General features: G+C 43.0%; 1 protein-coding gene across 8 annotated transcripts in view; it reads left to right on the forward strand.

Moving 5' to 3' along the window:
* Positions 1-17,185, forward strand: part of LOC147050555 (homeobox protein PKNOX1-like) — a 74,113-nt gene that overhangs the window by 18,994 nt on the left and 37,934 nt on the right. For 5 of the 8 annotated variants that reach the window (XM_085919997.1, XM_085919991.1, XM_085919993.1 and 2 more), the window contains one exon: positions 15,507-15,637. In XM_085919997.1, coding sequence (XP_085776123.1) covers positions 15,507-15,637 — 131 coding nt within the window. The remainder of the gene's footprint in view (positions 1-15,506; positions 15,638-17,185) is intronic. The other 3 variants (XM_085919995.1, XM_085919992.1, XM_085919996.1) reach the window with 1 other exon arrangement.

The following is a 17,185-nucleotide window of genomic DNA, read 5'->3' on the forward strand; positions in this document are numbered from 1 at the left end:
TCATGTCTGTTCTTGGTGTTGGATGTTGACAAATAAATTTGGCCCAAATGTGCGACTGATATGTTATTTTTCACTTTAATGTGCATTTTATGGCTGGTGTGACTTATACTCCGAGCGACTTTTAGTCCGAAAAATACTGTACTTCTTGAAGTATGGTGGTAAACCAAATTTGTTTCCAGAGCCGGACTTGTCCTTGCCATACGCAAAGCTTTTGGCTATTTCTGAGTCATTAAACATATTATGAAAGTGCTCTCCTATGCCCTCATTTGAGGTGTATGAATGGTGTTTGGTGGCTGTGTGCAGGCACCACAGTACCTCAGCCACCAAACGCTGAAGTGGTCTATAGGGTTTGCCTTCTGTGTCTGACATTGCACGGTGCTGATAACACTAACGCTGGCAGTGGCTTGCTGGATAGCGGGGGAGGTTTGCGTAATATAGTCGTTCCGCTACTGCAAAATATTGAAACGTTAACCTGCCCACCCCATTGGTGCAACTGTTGGCTTGAGTTAGACTCCATGTGCGACCTGACTTGACAAGCATTCAGCCCCATCCAGATGATAGTTTTTTGTTGTTGTTGTTATTACAGACTTGGCAATAAGCCTATCGGTTGTTACCAATTAACTTGCCTGACCCAGTCTTTGAATATAGCATCCTCCTCTAACCAGATATCGAAAAACGTACATTTTCCTATTACTTCGTTTTGCCACCATTATCACGGAATATTATGTAGGCGCAAATGCAGAGTGGTGCGCATCTTCCTTCAGGAAGTCTTTCAGTAAATGTTCATGAGCACAAACGCTGTGTACTGTGATTACTATTGTGTGATGTTTGTGAATAATCAATATAAAAAATATTTGGATTAAACAATTTTAGATGAAGTTATGTTTCTCTTCTGGTCAGAGTAAATGTACTTGCTTGAGTAGAAGTATCAAACTCATTACTTTCAAGTTTGCGTTAGTCACCACATACACATTTGTCATATACTGTTAATGAGTGACCAAAACAGTTATTGTAAATTCTTAAATTACAATGCAAGACAAATGAGAGAATGTAAAATATAATTTTGGATATTGAGTAACACTTTCGTGATACCGTCGGGCATTGTAACTTGCTGTGGTGTTCCGCCCCCTGAGCCAATGGAGTCAGGCCAGAAGTGTTGCAGTGGCCTGTTTTGAGGATTTTGACAAATACATTTGCCCCAAAACTGCGACTTATACTCCGGTGTCACTTATATATGTTTTTTTTCACTTTATTGTGCATTTTATGGCTGGTGCGACTTATACTCGGGAGCAAATTATAGTCCAAAAATTACAGTAATTGTTTTCCAACTCCGATTCAAGGAAAAAAGGACACGAACGACTTTGTCTCAGACGAACCATACTTTATGGTCGTCTGGAACATTCGTACCCCAGACAGAGTCATGAGGGTCAAAGGTCGCAACAGCCTTGCGTCGACGCTCAGGAGATTTGTGTGCCGCTGACAGCTGATGATGTTGTATGTTGTAGGTGTGGTCTGTCACCCACACTGATGCACACACTTCTGTCTAGATCGCGGGCAGCATTGGATAAACCTTGTGACCACAAAGCCACCAGCCATTTTGTATGTAGTAGGTTCCGTTTGATGGTGCAGCCATGTTGGTTGGAGAGCCCTTACGCCTTGAAATGGCTGTGTTTGCGAGAAGAGTTTGAGCACGTCTTAATGATTCCTCCTGACCAAAGACCATTTATGACAGGGGCTATCTCATTTATTTCCTTCTGTTTTAAAGGAGTTTCTCTGATCTTCGTTACTGGAGGAATGGACCGTAAGTCTGTAGCAGATGGCTCCTTTGCCCACCTCCTTATCAGTTAAAACATTTTTCAATAGCCAGGGAAGCGCATAAGCGCGTACCCTTCCAAACAGCTACACCACTTCCTCATAGTTTCTTTATTCACTTTTCAATCATTTTCCAATTGTTTATAGCAAAAGTTTGAGAAAATTTTTAACTTAATGGTACAACGCCATATGTATTTTAGAATCTATATGTAGTAAAGTGTTTTTCTTTTATTTTCCCTCCTTCTGAGGTTTGGCGACGCCCATGTCTCACACCTTGACAAACATTTTGGGAGGATGTGTTCTGTACTACATATGATTCTATCATCATTTAATTTGACTTTATTTCCAAAACGCTTCTCAGTTTCCCAATTCACACATCGTCTGCATGTGTCACTGGTTCTCCAGTTTTTTCTCTCTAGTTAATGATCAATTCAAAAGCAACCTTTTTTTCCCCCATTAGCATTTAACTTGCTTCAAAGTTGTTCTACTAATTTTCCATAGTAGTCTCCAACAACTTCAACCATTCAACCTGTATTTTCCTTTCTTTCAGGCAATCATTCATCCTTGCTCATTTACATCTCACACAGTCTCCAAAGAGGAGGCTTTTCATTACATTGGTCTCAATTTATCCAAGTTCTCCACAAAACATTCATATCATTCTTAACACAATCCTTATGCACATTTTTCCTAAGGTTCCTGATAGAAAAATCCACCTTTCCAAAAAAAACCCTCAACACAAAAGAAACAGCTGGCGAATTAATCAGAAATGTTTTTCTTCGTTTTTTAAATTAACCAACTCAATCTCTCGGTTTGGCTCAAATATATGAAGTTTGTATAATCTTATAACACAACCAATCGATTATTTCTCTTAAATTTAGTTTTGCAATATTTTAAATTCACAATTTCGCTTCATCCAATTCCTGAAAACATATTCTCTCTTTCTTTCGAATTTGTCATCAGGGCGAGACACTAATGAGCACTCGTGTGAACCAGTCCCCGGCCACACACACGAGGACAGCACATTCCAATTCTCTATTTATCTTTTAGAAGCAATTTGTATTTCTTTACCACTTGATTTGCAAATGTTAACTTTAGTGTGCACACATAATTTGATCCCTGGTCATTTGTCATTGGGCATACAATCAGCATTGTCATACTACTTGTATGTACAGGAGTTCTAATAATCTAAAAAATAATCTAAAGCACAAGTAGGAGCATGAGCAGTCAAAGGGGAGGAAGCTAGTCATGCTGAAAATTTGACTTTTTCTCTGCTTCTTCTTCCACCCTTTGATTGGTTTTGTTTTACATGACGACACACTCTTGCCAAGTGTCCCCGTTTTCCACAGTTCAAACAGTCCAAATTTGATGGAGACCTCTTCCTCTGCCCCGTTGGGAACTTTGGAAGAAGACTGTTGTATCTTCATCTAGATCATTATCATCATCATCTAGATGAAATACATCCAAATTTTGTCCTTTCTTTATTACTTTGTCAGTGTGTCTGGCCCACTGCATGGTTGTTGTAACACAAGCTGTGTCCACTTCCACCAAGTGTTTCCTCACCCAGTTGCCTAATTCAGGGCTGAAACCAGTGAGGAGGGCATTTTTAAGCTGTTGCTGATAAAGACTCTCAGCTGCATCATTGAATGGAATGGCACTGAATTCTTTTTCAAATCATAATTTAAAGATGGCCTCATCACTTTTTATCTTTCTAATTTTTGTATTTTGAATTTGTTCTCTTCTTTCTTGTGAAGCTTTCAACCACACTCACACTCTTTGGCTTCCGAGCCCCACTCTCCTCCAAAATTCCTACCACTACGTTCCACATTTCAACTTTCCTTCTACTCCATACTTTTTCTTCCACTTCGGCATGTATTGCATACAATTAAGAAATTAACTCGCCATGTACTTCTCATCTCCTTCAAGAGCCCCTTTATTCAGGGATTTACAGTTTTCATTTCCCATCTTAATTTGGCATTTTAGGTTTTTACAATGTTTTTTTCAATTTTTTTTGGTTTTTTTTGAGGATCCTCAATGCAGGTTTAAATTGACCTTTCAACAGAATTGCCTTTTAGTCCATTTATCCTACCCGTCACTCTCAACCACACAAACTCCTCCCAAACAGCTTGGAAAAACAGACAAAAAAGAATCTACGCCAGAGGTGTCAAACGTACGGCCCGCGGGCCGGAACCAGCCCGAAGGGGTGAAGGGGAAACCTGTGTGCCTAGTGTGCATGCAGCAAGTTTCGGTGCTTAAGAAATACAATATTCGGCGCCACTATGAAACTCAGCATGGTGAGAAATACGCGGAGAAATGAGAAAACAGAAGGTAAATGAAATGTTGGTGAGTCTGAAGAAACAGCAATCTGTTTTCACCCGGAGCCGAGAGGCCAGTGATGCTGCGGTGAAAGCCAGCTATCTAATTGCTAGCCAAATAGCATTAGCATCAAAGCCGTACTGTGAGGGGGAGTTCGTCAAAAACTGCATGCTGAAGGCTGCCGAAATTGTGTGTCCTGAGAAGAGACAAGCTTTTGCCAATATTAGCTTGACGAGAAACACCGTGGCAGACAGGATTTCGGAACTATCGACAGATTTGGACAACCAACTGAAACGCAAAGTGGAGTCATTTCTGGCATTTTCTGTTGGAATTGATGAAAGTACTGATATTACAGACGTCGCTCAACTGGCCATATTCATTCGTGGAGTTGACGAGACTTTGACTGTCACAGAGGAGTTTCTCGAGTTGGTGCCTATGACCGACACCACAACAGCTGAGGACATTTTCCGCTCCGTCGTTGGAGCGCTGGACAGAGTCGGGGCGGACTGGTCCCGTGCCGTAAGCCTGGCTACTGATGGTGCGCCGTCAATGATCGGGAAAAACGCAGGTGTTGTGACAAAGTTCAGAGAGAAAGTACAAGCCGCAAATGGAGGGGGTGATTTTTGGACATTTCATTGCATTTTGCATCAGGAGGCATTATGCTGAGGGAGTTTGAGAAACGATTTTAGGTCTTTAGCGAACTCGAGACAGAATTTGCAGTTTTTCGCTCACCATTCACGGTCAGAGCTTCAGATGTCCCCGTTGACATGCAACTTGAAATCATTGATTTGCAGTGTGATGTAGAATTGAAGGACAAATTTGCCTCTGTGGGCTTGGACACATTTTACAAGTATCTCCTACCAGGCTATCCTAAATTGACAGCACTGGCTGCAAAAGTGTTGTCCATGTTTGGGACTACCTACCTTTGTGAGCAAGTTTTCTCAGTAATGAACATTAATAAAACGAAGCTGCGCTCAAAGCTCACACATAAGCACTTAAATGAGATTCTGAAATTGGCTGCTACTCAGGACATGATGCCTGATATTGATGCACTTGTGCAGGCTAAAAGATGCCAAGTTTCAGGGGCAAATACTGAGCAAGACTAAATCCTATGGAATGCTGCTTTCAACGTTGCACTGTAAAAATAAACAGCTGTGGATGTTTGCTGTAGTAATTGCTGTGAAAGTCAGTGCTAGTCACTAGCAGATTTACAACAGAAGAGTTTTTTGAGTAAAATATTATTTCTTATGCATGCCATATGTTATGCATGTGAGTTATTTTTTATATGTAAACATTTTATGCATTAACAAGGAAGAGGACAAATTTACTTAATCAAATGTCTGTTTAAAACAGCTGCCATATTGCAATATTTGCAAGATTATCTGCAAATATTAAACGCTCCTTATGATAACATCATCTCCTTAGAACATCATCATCAACTGATTTCAAGTGTGTGGAGTCAATTCATGTGTTCAGAATTGCTTGGGTTGGTCAGAAATGGGTTTTAAATCATTTCTAAATTTTGATGTGTTTGATGTATTTTAACATGTAGGACAGTGTTTTTAAGTTCCCCAAAACTGTGACTAAATGTTTTGCAACATTGCACAATCACTGTGATCAGTTTTCATGCATAATGCACTTAAATAAATGTTAAACTGAGTAAAAGTGTTGTTGAAATTGCACATACTTTTCTTAAGAACTCTTAAGTTGTTCATAATATATTTAGTAAAAGGACAATTCATTTAATATAACAATTTTATCATTTACTTCTTCTTCTTTGCACTAATACAAAGAAAAAAGTGGACTTATTGTTACTTCTATGTAATTTTGCAATGAGTTTACTGGTCTGGGCCCCTTGAGATCAGATTAAGCTGTATGCGGCCCCCAGACCAAAATGAGTTTGACACCCCTGATCTACGCCCTTCTTCAATTAAGAAAGAAGCTGGTTTTTTTCTAGCCCGTTCCTTCTACTGGGTCTTCCGACCCAAGCTGTTCTTTGGCTCGGAAAAACGGACAAAGAAAAATCTACGCTCTTCATTGAGTAACAAAAAAGAAGCTCTGTGTTTCTTAGCACGTTCCTTCCTCTGGGACTCTAACCCAAGCTAGATCTCATAGCTTGGAAAAACAGACAAACAAGAATCTACGCACTTCTTTGATGAACGAAAAAGAAGCTCTGCTTTTATCAGCCTGTTCCTTCCACTGGGACTTGAACCCAAGCTATATCTTGTGCACTTTTCACTTTTACGCGTTTCACATAACTTTAAGGCTCTTACTTACTTGTCCCCTGGTTTATTGCACTCCCGCATCCCGTCAATCCACTGTTGTTAGACGAAGGGTTAGGGTTAGGAACCCTAAAATGCTGGCCCAGCGAAGAATTTTCTTCCCAGGTCTTTCTTTTCCAGGTCCTCCTAATGGACGCTGGCTTGTCGACAATGCAGCACATCGTCCTCCGTCGATCAGCAGTGGGTATGTTGGAATGCGGCTCACGGCACCAAAATGTTAGAGTGGTGCTCACTCTAACTTATTTGCAAGAACCACACGGGAGACAGTCTGCCCTTTGAGCACTTGCAAGTGGAGAATGTGTTCATTACTTTAGGTACAGCGATGTTTGAACAAAGTCGGTCTTTGGTCTCTCGCAAGAGCATATTTATTGAGGACAAGCAGGGTGGGGGTGACATTGGACATGTTTGGTGGTCACCTCATCAACTGGTTAATCAGTGCTGAGGGTCCCAGCTCATTGTTTTACAAGGTTGTGGAAACAGAAACTAGTGGAGCATTTTAGACTAACTAAAAGAGTAATGTTTCCACACCATTTGGAAAGTTTCAACAACTGAATGGTTAAACTTCAGAATCAAGGAAAAGTAAAAGGTTTAAACAAAGTTAATAAACAAAGTCTACATTCCAACATAATCATAAGATCAAGATAATTTGTCAACCCTAACACCTCCCTTATGAAGAAAACAATATATGGACTTAGTTTTCCCTCGCCCGGACGCGGGTCACCGGCGCCCCCCTCTTGAGCCAGTCCTGGAGGTGGGGCTCGAAGGCGAGCGTCAGGTGACCGGGCCTTTTCCCATGGGGCCTGGCCGGGCACATCCCGAAAAGGAAACGTGAGTCCGTCCTTCCCATGGGCTCACCACCTGTGGGAGGGACCAAAGGGGTCGGGTGAAAAGTGAGCTGGGTGGTGGACCTTGGCAGTCCAATCCCTGGCTGCATAAACTGGCTCTTGGGACATGGAATGTGGCTTGAAAGGAGCTGAGCTGGTGTGCGAGGCAGAAAAGTCCCAACTAGACATAGTCAGACTTACCTCCACACACAGTTTGGGTTCTGGTACAAGCCCTCTCAAGATGGGCCGGACTCTCTTCCATCAAGCAGGTGAGGGTATACTTATGGCCCCTAACCCTTTTCCGACCGAGGACCATGGACTCGGATTTGGAGGTCCTGACCCTCATCCCGACCGCTTCACACTCTGCTGCGAACCGCTCCAGTGAGAGCTGGAGATCACGGACTGAAGAAGCCAACAGCACCACGTCATCTGCAAAAAGCAGTGACGCGATGCTGAGGTCCCCAAACCGGACCCCCTCAACGCCTCGGCTGCGCCTAGAAATTCTGTCCATTAAAATTATGAACAGAATCGGTGACAAAGGGCAGCCTTGGCGGAGTCCAACCCTCACTGGGAACGAATCCGACTTACTGCCAGAAATGCGGACCAAACTCTGGCATCGGTGATACAGGGACCGAACCGCCTTTATCAGTTGGCTCGGCACCCCGTACTCCCGAAGCACCCCCCAGAGAACCTCCCGAGGGACACGGTCGAACGTCTTCTCCAAGTCCACAAAGCACATGTGGACTGGTTGGGCGAACTCCCATGCACCCTCGAGGATCCTGCCGAGGGTGTAGAGCTGGTCCACTGTTCCACGGCCAGGACGAAAGCCACACTGCTCTTCCTGAATCCGAGGTTCGACCTCCCGACAGATCCTCCTCTCCAGCACCCCTGAATAGACCTTACCAGGGAGGCTGAGGAGTGTGATTCCCCTGTAATTGGAACACACCCTCCGGTCCCCCTTCTTAAAGATGGGAACCACCACCCCAGTCTGCCAATCCAGAGGCACCGTCCCCGATGTCCACGCAATGCTGTAGAGGCGTGTCAGCCAAGACAGCCCCACAACATCCAGAGCCTTTAAGAACTCCGGGCGGATCTCATCCAACCCCAGGGCCTTGCCACCAAGGAGTTTTTTAACTACCTCAGTGACTTCGACCTCCGAGATTGGAGAGTCTGCCTCAGATCTCCCCAGGCCCTGCTTCCACAAAGGAAGGCGTGTTGGTGGAATTGAGGAGATCTTCAAAGTATTCCCCCCACCGACTCACGACATCCCGAGTCGAGGTCAGCAGCACACCATCTCCACTGTAAACAGTGTTGACCGTGCACTGCTTCCCCCTCCTGAGACGCGGCTTCGGCGGTTGCTGAGGCAAAAATGCGGGCGTGGGAGGAGTTTGGCGAGGCCATGGAGAATGACTTCCGGACGGCTTTGAGGAAATTCTGGTCCACCATCTGGCGTCTCAGGAGAGGGAAGCAGTGCACCGTTTTTAGTGGAGATGGCGTGCTGCTGACCTCGACTCAGGACGTCGTGAGTCGGTGGGAATAGTGTTTTGAAAACTTTACAGTTGTTTTCCCAGACTTTAAGATCGTACAACTCAAGTTTGAAGTCAATTGTATGACCCCTCCATGACAAGGGGGCAAAAATCAATGGATGAAGTTAGACATTCAAAAATTCACAACTCCTGTTTATTTTAGACTATGGCTGCAATCGAGTGCTACATGTGCCTGCCAATTTTCCTAGGCCCAGGTTAAATGTACCAGATTAGTTTTTATTTTTGCACTCTAGGTGACACTCATCAAACTTCAAAAACAGGCGATACGGACGATTCACAAAAAACCCTAAACTTTCCGCACAAATGAATTGTTTCTTAAGGATGAAATACTCAAGCTGCAAGATATTATATACACTTTGTGAGCTAACATGTATAATGTATCTAGAGTTGACATGCCTTTTAACATACAAAATCTATTCAGAACGAGACAAAATAACCTTAGGCTCAGAGGACCGTTGATATTTGATCACCTTGTGGAAGTTGCTTTAAAGGCGTAGAAAACGAACCGAAAACTTCTCACATTCAGACTCTGTAAGCCGTGTTTATTAACTGACCAAGTAACATCCAATGCGCATGACAGAAAAAGCCGGCAACGGTAAACATCACCAAAACTATAAATTTAACCAGAACATCAACATATAACAGAACACACATGATAAGTGAATTTTGTTATCCTTGGAGAAAGCACCACAACCTGCAAATAAAGACAACATTAAGAAGTTACAAACTTACACATTGGTGTTAAATACTGGAAAATTAAATGCAGAAACCAAGATGTGTGTAAATCTAAAGACTTTCAGAAAAACAGTAAAGAGCCTACTGATACAAAACTACAATACGTCATATGTATGAGACTTATTCCATATGAAATCTACTGTGACCTGTTTTGTTATGTCTTCAATGCAGGCTGGCGTCTGTGCTGTTGATGTTGTTGCTGTGCAAATGTTGATACCTAAACTCATCAACACTGTTGTTTAACACTAGAACAGCGGCTGTTTTGATCTACCTCTAACAGCGGGATGCGTCAACTGACGCTCCATCAATGTGACACGTTACCGTCGCACATCACATGTTGTTGTGCATGTCATGTTATCACGATCGTCTTGTTTGCGCGCATGCCCCGAGAACGTAATTGTGTGAGGATATCGTAGCGGAGTGACGAGTGTAATTGTATCATAATATAGAGAAGAAGAGAACAAAATCAAAGTCACATCAGCCTTCAAAAGAAAGTAAGCAGGCTGAAGCGCCAGGCGACCGGTGTTCATCACAACTACAACAACAAAGCACGCGCCCACCAGATTCACCAACAGCTTCATATTCCAGGCTGTTAGGATCCTGAACTCTCTCCCCCCTCCGCCCTCGGCTGCATAACGTCCTGACCTTTTGGGCCACGTTGGCTGCCTTGCACTACTCTCGCGCTATATTCTGACTGTCTGCTGTATGCACACTTGCTCCGATTTTGGTCCTCTTATTTGTTTATTTATTTATATTTACCCGTCGCTCTTGTTTATTCATTGTATGTGCCTTCTTGTTTTTACTTTTTGTGTTGTTTTTTTGGATGTTTTGTTATATGTCTTGTCACCGGGGGATAGTGGGTAACGCAATTTCAATCTCTTTGTGTGTCTTGGCATGTGAAGTAATTGACAATGAAGCTGACTTTGACACTGCGAAACAGGCTCTCGAACATCTTCATAACCTGCTTGATATAGACAGCAGCCATGAGGTCTCTGGTGACAATTTTGATGACGTATCAACAAGCAGTGATACTGAAGAATATGCAATGACATCTTCGAGCTCCGATGACGTCACATCAGACATAGAAGAAGGGGATGCGGTAGAAGTGGAGGTGGCACCCTCATACAGAGAAGAGGGGGATGCTATAGAAGTGGAGGAGGCATCTTCTCACAAAGAAGGGGATGCTATAAAAGGGGTTGCTGTTCCAGTCAGTGCTCCACACAATGAAAGTAGGGTGGGATGTAAGGTTAGCAGCAAAGATGGCACAGAGTGGGAGATTTTAGGAGTAAAAGCACCCCTTGAACGAATGCAGGTACAGAATGTATTTACAGCAAAAGCAGGTCCTGCAAATTACACCAGAACTGCCCGAACACCTGTTGATGCATTCAGACTACTTGTTGATGAAGGCATGACTCTTCACATCAAGCGCTTGCACTCTTGAGTATGCCCGCACGTCTGATCCGTTGTGGGATATATCAGACGATTAGCTTGATGCATTTCTTGGGTTGCTGTACTTGAGAGGGTGTATGAATGCCAAGAACTTTCCACTAGATTTGCTGTGGTCAGAAAAATATGGATGCCAAGCCTTTCGTCAAGCAATGCCTTTTGACCAATTCTGAAAAATAAAAAAGTACATCCGTTTTGATGTACGTTCCACTCGTGGAGAGAGGGTCAAGAAAGACAAGTTTTGTTTGTCGTGGGTTTTGGACAGATTTGTTGAGAACAGTCTGAAGGTATATACTAAAACTCATTGTAGGTTCACTCAATTTATGACAAATAAACCCGACAAGTTTGGAAACAAGTTTTGGGTCCTAGCTGACGTTGAAACAAAGTACTGCCTCGGTGTGAAGCCATATCTTGGAAAGGATGAGCAGAGAGTCAACAGTTTGGGGACATATGTAGTGATGACACTTATGGAGCCGTACTTTGGGCGTGGCTACAACGTCACCACTGACATCTTTTTCACAAGCAAAGATCTAGCACTGACTTATGGAAAAGTGGACATCAATAGTTGGCACCATGCAATGAATCAGGAGAGAGATTCCAAACTCTTCAAAGATGGCCTCTCACGCGTCAGTATATTACAGGTCTGGCTCCATCCAGTTGGTTAGATACCAATCAAAGCCCTCTAAATCTGTTGTGCTGCTGTCAACTCTGCACAAAGGTTCTCTGTGCCAGACAGATGGCAAAAAGAAGCCAGAATCAATCCTGTATTACAACAGCAACAAACGCGGAGCGATGTCCCGACAGATGTCTACAAAGGCAGGATGCAGAAGATGGCCACTTGCAGCGTTCTTCAACATTCTAGATATGGCTGGAGTCAATTCGTGGATAATCTACTGGCAGGTCCCTGGCACTAATATCTCACGCAGGGAATTACTACGTCAGCTGTCTACAGAACTGACATTAGCTCAGATGTCAGCCAGGAATCCTGTACTAATGGCAGCGTCTACAGCAACGGGACAATTGACATGAGTGACTTGTCAGATAAAAGTAGGATCTAGCCGCAGCAGAACTGTAACCATCTGTGATGTTTGCAAATGTCCTGTATGTGGAAAATATATGGCTAAAATTTACATCGCCTGCAAAGATAAGGCTGTCTGATATTAGGGACAAGCACAAACATGCAAGTCTCTGACTGAAATGCTTGTGAAAGAACTTTATTACACTTTGTTGCAATTTGTTACATACTGTGCATGCTATAATGTTCAGTTGGGTCAATTGATGCATCTACCTGTTCTAGGAATAAACTGCTGTATCTTGCACACAATTAATGTAAATTAGTTTTTGCCTTTGTTTTTCTACTAAGCATGTTAAAATAAATAAAAGTCAGATTTTTTTTCCTGATTTTTCCTACAAACGCATATTAAGTAGTCATGACGCAAAGTTGTAATGCGCGTCAATTGACGCGTCCAGCTGTTCTAGTGAACAGAACAGCTGGACGCGAACTTAACTCCCCAGGCCAAATCGAACGAAAAAATAAAATAAAAGAAGAGATAACAGAAAATGGAGAAACGTAGCGACAATCTGGAGAAAAGTGGGTTGAAGATCGGCCAGGTTAACCAGCAGCTGAGGAGAAGTTATGATGCAAACTTCAAGATGATGGTGATAAATGAGGCAGAGTCTTCAAACAATTGCAAAGCGGCTGCGAAATATGGTGTCACAGAGTGTAATGTACAGAGCTGGAGAGCTGAATAATATCGCCTAAAAAATGCTCACAATCAGAGAAAAGCTTTCCGTGGTCCTCAGAGCGGCCACTTTCAAGAGTTCGACAGGAGGGTGTGCGCGTACGTCGGCCGTGACACTGAGCACTGTGAGGCAGAAGATGTTTGTGAGGAGTAATGTTCTGACATAAGAGCTCAGCTACTCTCAAGTTTAAACCAGTTTGCATTATTTTATTGCAATGTTTTTCCTTATTCAGATTATTATTCAGTTATTGCAATTTTGTTGTTTTATCATACATATCATACATATCAAACAACTCAACACTGTCTCTTGGTTGGCCTGGGAACGCCTTGGGATCGCCCGGGATGACCCGCACAAAGGGGCTGGAGAGAGGGAAGTCTGGGCGTCCCTCCTAAAGCTGCTGCCCCCGTGACCTGACCCCGGCTAAGCTTTAGAAGATGGATGGATGGATGTGTGCTCCAAGTTTCATATTTTCTCGAATGTTAAGATCATCAAAATGTGTTGTTTTTTTTTCCAGCTAACATCATGTACGTGCCTCACCAAAAGTGTTGGAAAACATAAAAAGCTTTGGCTGCAATATTTATCATGACTATTTTTAGATGAAGCACCCACAGTTTCAAAAGAAACTAATAAAGCCTCCAGGAGGTCTTCTATATTATGTGACCTCTGCAAAAGGCCAAAAATTGGGCCAATTTTAAAGAAATGTCGACTTCCTGTTAGCTTTATCAAATGTCTCCAAGATACGCTTTTGTAAATTTTGATGTTAGACATACCAGCAAATTTTTATAGTGCTAGGTGAAACTGTTGGGTCTAAAAATCATCCATCCATCCATTTTCTGAACCGCTTAGTCCCCACGGGGGTCGCGGGCGTGCTGGAGCCTATCCCAGCTGTCAACGGGCAGTAGGCGGGGGACACCCTGAACTGGTTGCCAACCAATCGCAGGGCACACAAAGACGAACAACCATTCGCACTCGCACTCTCACCTAGGGACAATTTGGAGTGCTCAATCAGCCTATCAAGCATGTTTTTGGGATGTGGGAGGAAACCGGAGTGCCCGGAGAAAACCCACGCGGGCTCGGGGAGAACATGCAAACTCCACACAGGCAGGGCCGGAGGTGGAATCGAACCCGCACCCTCCTAACTGTGAGGCGGACGTGCTACCCACTGCCACACCGAGCCGCCCTGGTCTAAATATCATCAGACATTAAATCACATGCTGGAACAAAGAGGAGAAGATAACCAGTATGAGTTTACTCGCGAGGAGAACGATAGAGAAAGGAAGCTCAGTTACAATCTCCATCAGTTCTGAGTTCCTCCTCCATGTGCTCCTCTTTTTAATGTTTTGGTTGCCCTGGTTACAGAGGCGTTGCTACACTAAAGGGAGGGGAGATAGTGGTTTTAGCAACGCTGATTAGCTAAGGAATGTAGTGTCGTGTGACCTAGCACTTGTCGGCCCTCGACCCCCGCATTGGGACTGCAGAGTCTGCTCTCTTCCCTCAACCAGTTGTCCTCTCCATGGGTGGCCAACTCCTCCTCGACTGTGATGAGATAACTTGAAGCACGTTGAATGTCGCTTACCTGTGGAACAATGCAACTAAACCCTTGCTAAGTTGATCTTTTTAGTAAACTAACACAACACATAATAATAATAATATCTAGTCCTACCTAAACATTTCAACACATATTAAGGAAATGTCAGGTAACTGGTATATACAGTTCCTTAAACGAACATTGAGTAAATATGGGATAACTTTAATGTGACTACTTCAAAAACTGTATATAACCAGTTTCGATCATCTACAATCTATGAATCAAAGCTACAGTTAACTAAAAGGAATGAAGTCCCTAAACAAAGAACATCTTGCCTATACAAAGAATACCTGCTCATTGTCAGTGAAGACTTCTTACAAAACAAACACAAAAGTACCATAAGGACAGGAAGGAACCATAAAGCTGACGGGGATCAAAAGACATTATTTGAACTAAATAGGAAACATTTAGTTCAAAGAAGAGTAGTAAACCCGTAAAGATACGGCCTCCTGGTCTGGCAGGCCAAGGCTTCCCCCATTTCTGAAATGATAGTTGATTGCCAATCTCTTCCGGGCTGCTTCGGGTACAACCAATCACAGTTGTTTCCACTCATAGGAACAAAAAATAAAACCAATCTCGGGCCTGTTGTTAACGAAATTACACTTTTTTCAAAAACATAGTAATGCAAAAATATGTCCAAAATCTAAAAAGAATCATGACTTAATAACGTTATTTATTTTTGTTCAGAATGGATTAGTGGGAGTGCCCAGGGAGACGTGGATACACAATTGTCTTGTCATTTTCTGCCGGGATAGGACGAAATATTATGAAGTCATAATTTTTTTTTTAAAGATTTTTGACTGGCCCGTGAAGACAAATTGTGCATCAAATTCGTGTGTCATTACTAGAATTGCAAATTGTCTTCACTTTTAATAATATATACATATATATTTTATACTTGACCAGTTTTTACTCGACTGCTTTGAAAACGAGTTATTTGTTAGTTTGTTTTGTAGCTTTTACTGCATAAAATATGAGGTGCTCATACATTTATTTGGGTTGACAGTCATAATCGCCCTCCGAAAGAAGCTATGACTACAATGCGGCCGACGAAAACATTTAGTTTGACACCCCTGCCTTAGTCCCTTGGTCCTTTGCACGTGATCATGACACTTTAGCGCAAAACCTTTCTGTTCAAACTTTCTGTCACTGTTTCTACTACTATGTTTCTCTCTCTTTGCAGTAATTTAAATGGTTGTGCTTTATTTATCTTTAGCAGATGCAAGGTGTAACCAAGATAGAGAGCCATTCAGAAGGGAAATTTGAAGGGATGTTGGGAGAGGCACCCAGCCCAACACTCGCAGATCCACAGACGCCTATGGACGTGGACAAAACCTCCATATATCGGTACAACTAAGTCTCTGTGTCTAATCTTTGAGTTCCGTGCGTGCATGCTTCTTTGTCACTCTTAAATGTAGGGCCCAACTGATAAGGATTTTTTATGCTGTTGCTGATTTTGGTCAGAAAAAATTACAGATTACTGATTGATTGGCTAATCAATACAAAAATGTGCAATGCATAAAATAACATTTTTTCCCGTAAATGCATTTCAGTGGTTACTTATATGCAGATGTTCACTATTCGGAGGCCGGCTATACGTTCATCCATCCATTTTCAACACCACTTATCCTGTTCAGGGCCGCTGGTAGTGCTGGAACCTATTTTAGAATGTAACAAGCGAAAGGCCACTGAACTGCTCACCAACCAGTTGCTGGGCACATATATGAACAACCAACAGTCACACACACCCCACATGCACACTCTCACTGAGTGGGAATCGATCCCACACTGCCCGAATGCACAGAGGTCAGGCGAGTGTACCCCCACACCATCAGCGACTTGCCACCCTGGCAATGCATATGACTAATGAAGTGTATGAATTTTTTTAATCAATGAAAGACATTAATCCTTAACATGAATGTGTCTGTACACACGCACACACACACACACACACACACACACACACACACACACACACACACACACACACACACACACACACACACACACACATATACAGTGGAGCCTCGGTTTTCGAACGTCCCGGTTTTCGAACGTCCCGGTTCTCGAACAAATCGGTATTCAAACAAAAAATTTGAGATTTTTCTGCTTCGGATGTCGGACGAAATTCGACTGTCGAACCTCGCGAGGTGAGCCGAGAGGACCCGCATGCCAACTGACTCCATTCGTTATTACATTCTCGTTACTCTGAGGATTGCATCAACTCGAATCACGCCTCCAAAGGAAGCAAGTGGGAGCAGTAAAGCCATCCTGAAAAAAAGGCGCTCCTAAAGCAATGAGACAGTGAGCGCCCGACGCGCTGCGGTTGTGCGCTCGAACAAAATCAAGCTCCCTGCACACTGAGGTCCACTTCAATTTTGGAAAGTATGTCAGGACTTTAAAAATATTTTCTAAATTTCAGCGACCGCTCTCTCACAATCATGCGACCAGCATGGTGCAGTTGCGCGGTCGGCGACGCGCTACGGTTGCTGCAGTTGCGCGATCGGAAAAAAATGCGCAAATGAAAAAAATGCTTGAAAAAGGCGGGGTTTTTTGTTGTTGCTTGGAACGGATTACATTTTTTTCCATTATTTGTAATGGGAAAACAGTATTCGGAACATGAATGATTCACTTCTCGAACAGCCTTCTGGAACGGATTGTGGTCGAAAACCGAGGCTCCACTGTATATACGCACACACTGGTTTACTGTACTATGTACTGATACTGATGAGTATGAAATGAATAATTTAATGATTTTCAATTTCATTCAGTATAAGAAAAAGTGTGAGAAGAGTTCTTCAATTTAGCATGAGTGTTTCAACTTTAGTTGCTCAATCTGGACACTGGGTGGCACCCACGTAAAATGTGACATGACATTTATCACGGTTCTCTGCT

Source organism: Syngnathus leptorhynchus, chromosome 9, assembly GCF_054491065.1.
Source record: "Syngnathus leptorhynchus isolate UIUO chromosome 9, UIUO_Slep, whole genome shotgun sequence".
Taxonomy (NCBI): Eukaryota; Metazoa; Chordata; class Actinopteri; order Syngnathiformes; family Syngnathidae; genus Syngnathus; species Syngnathus leptorhynchus.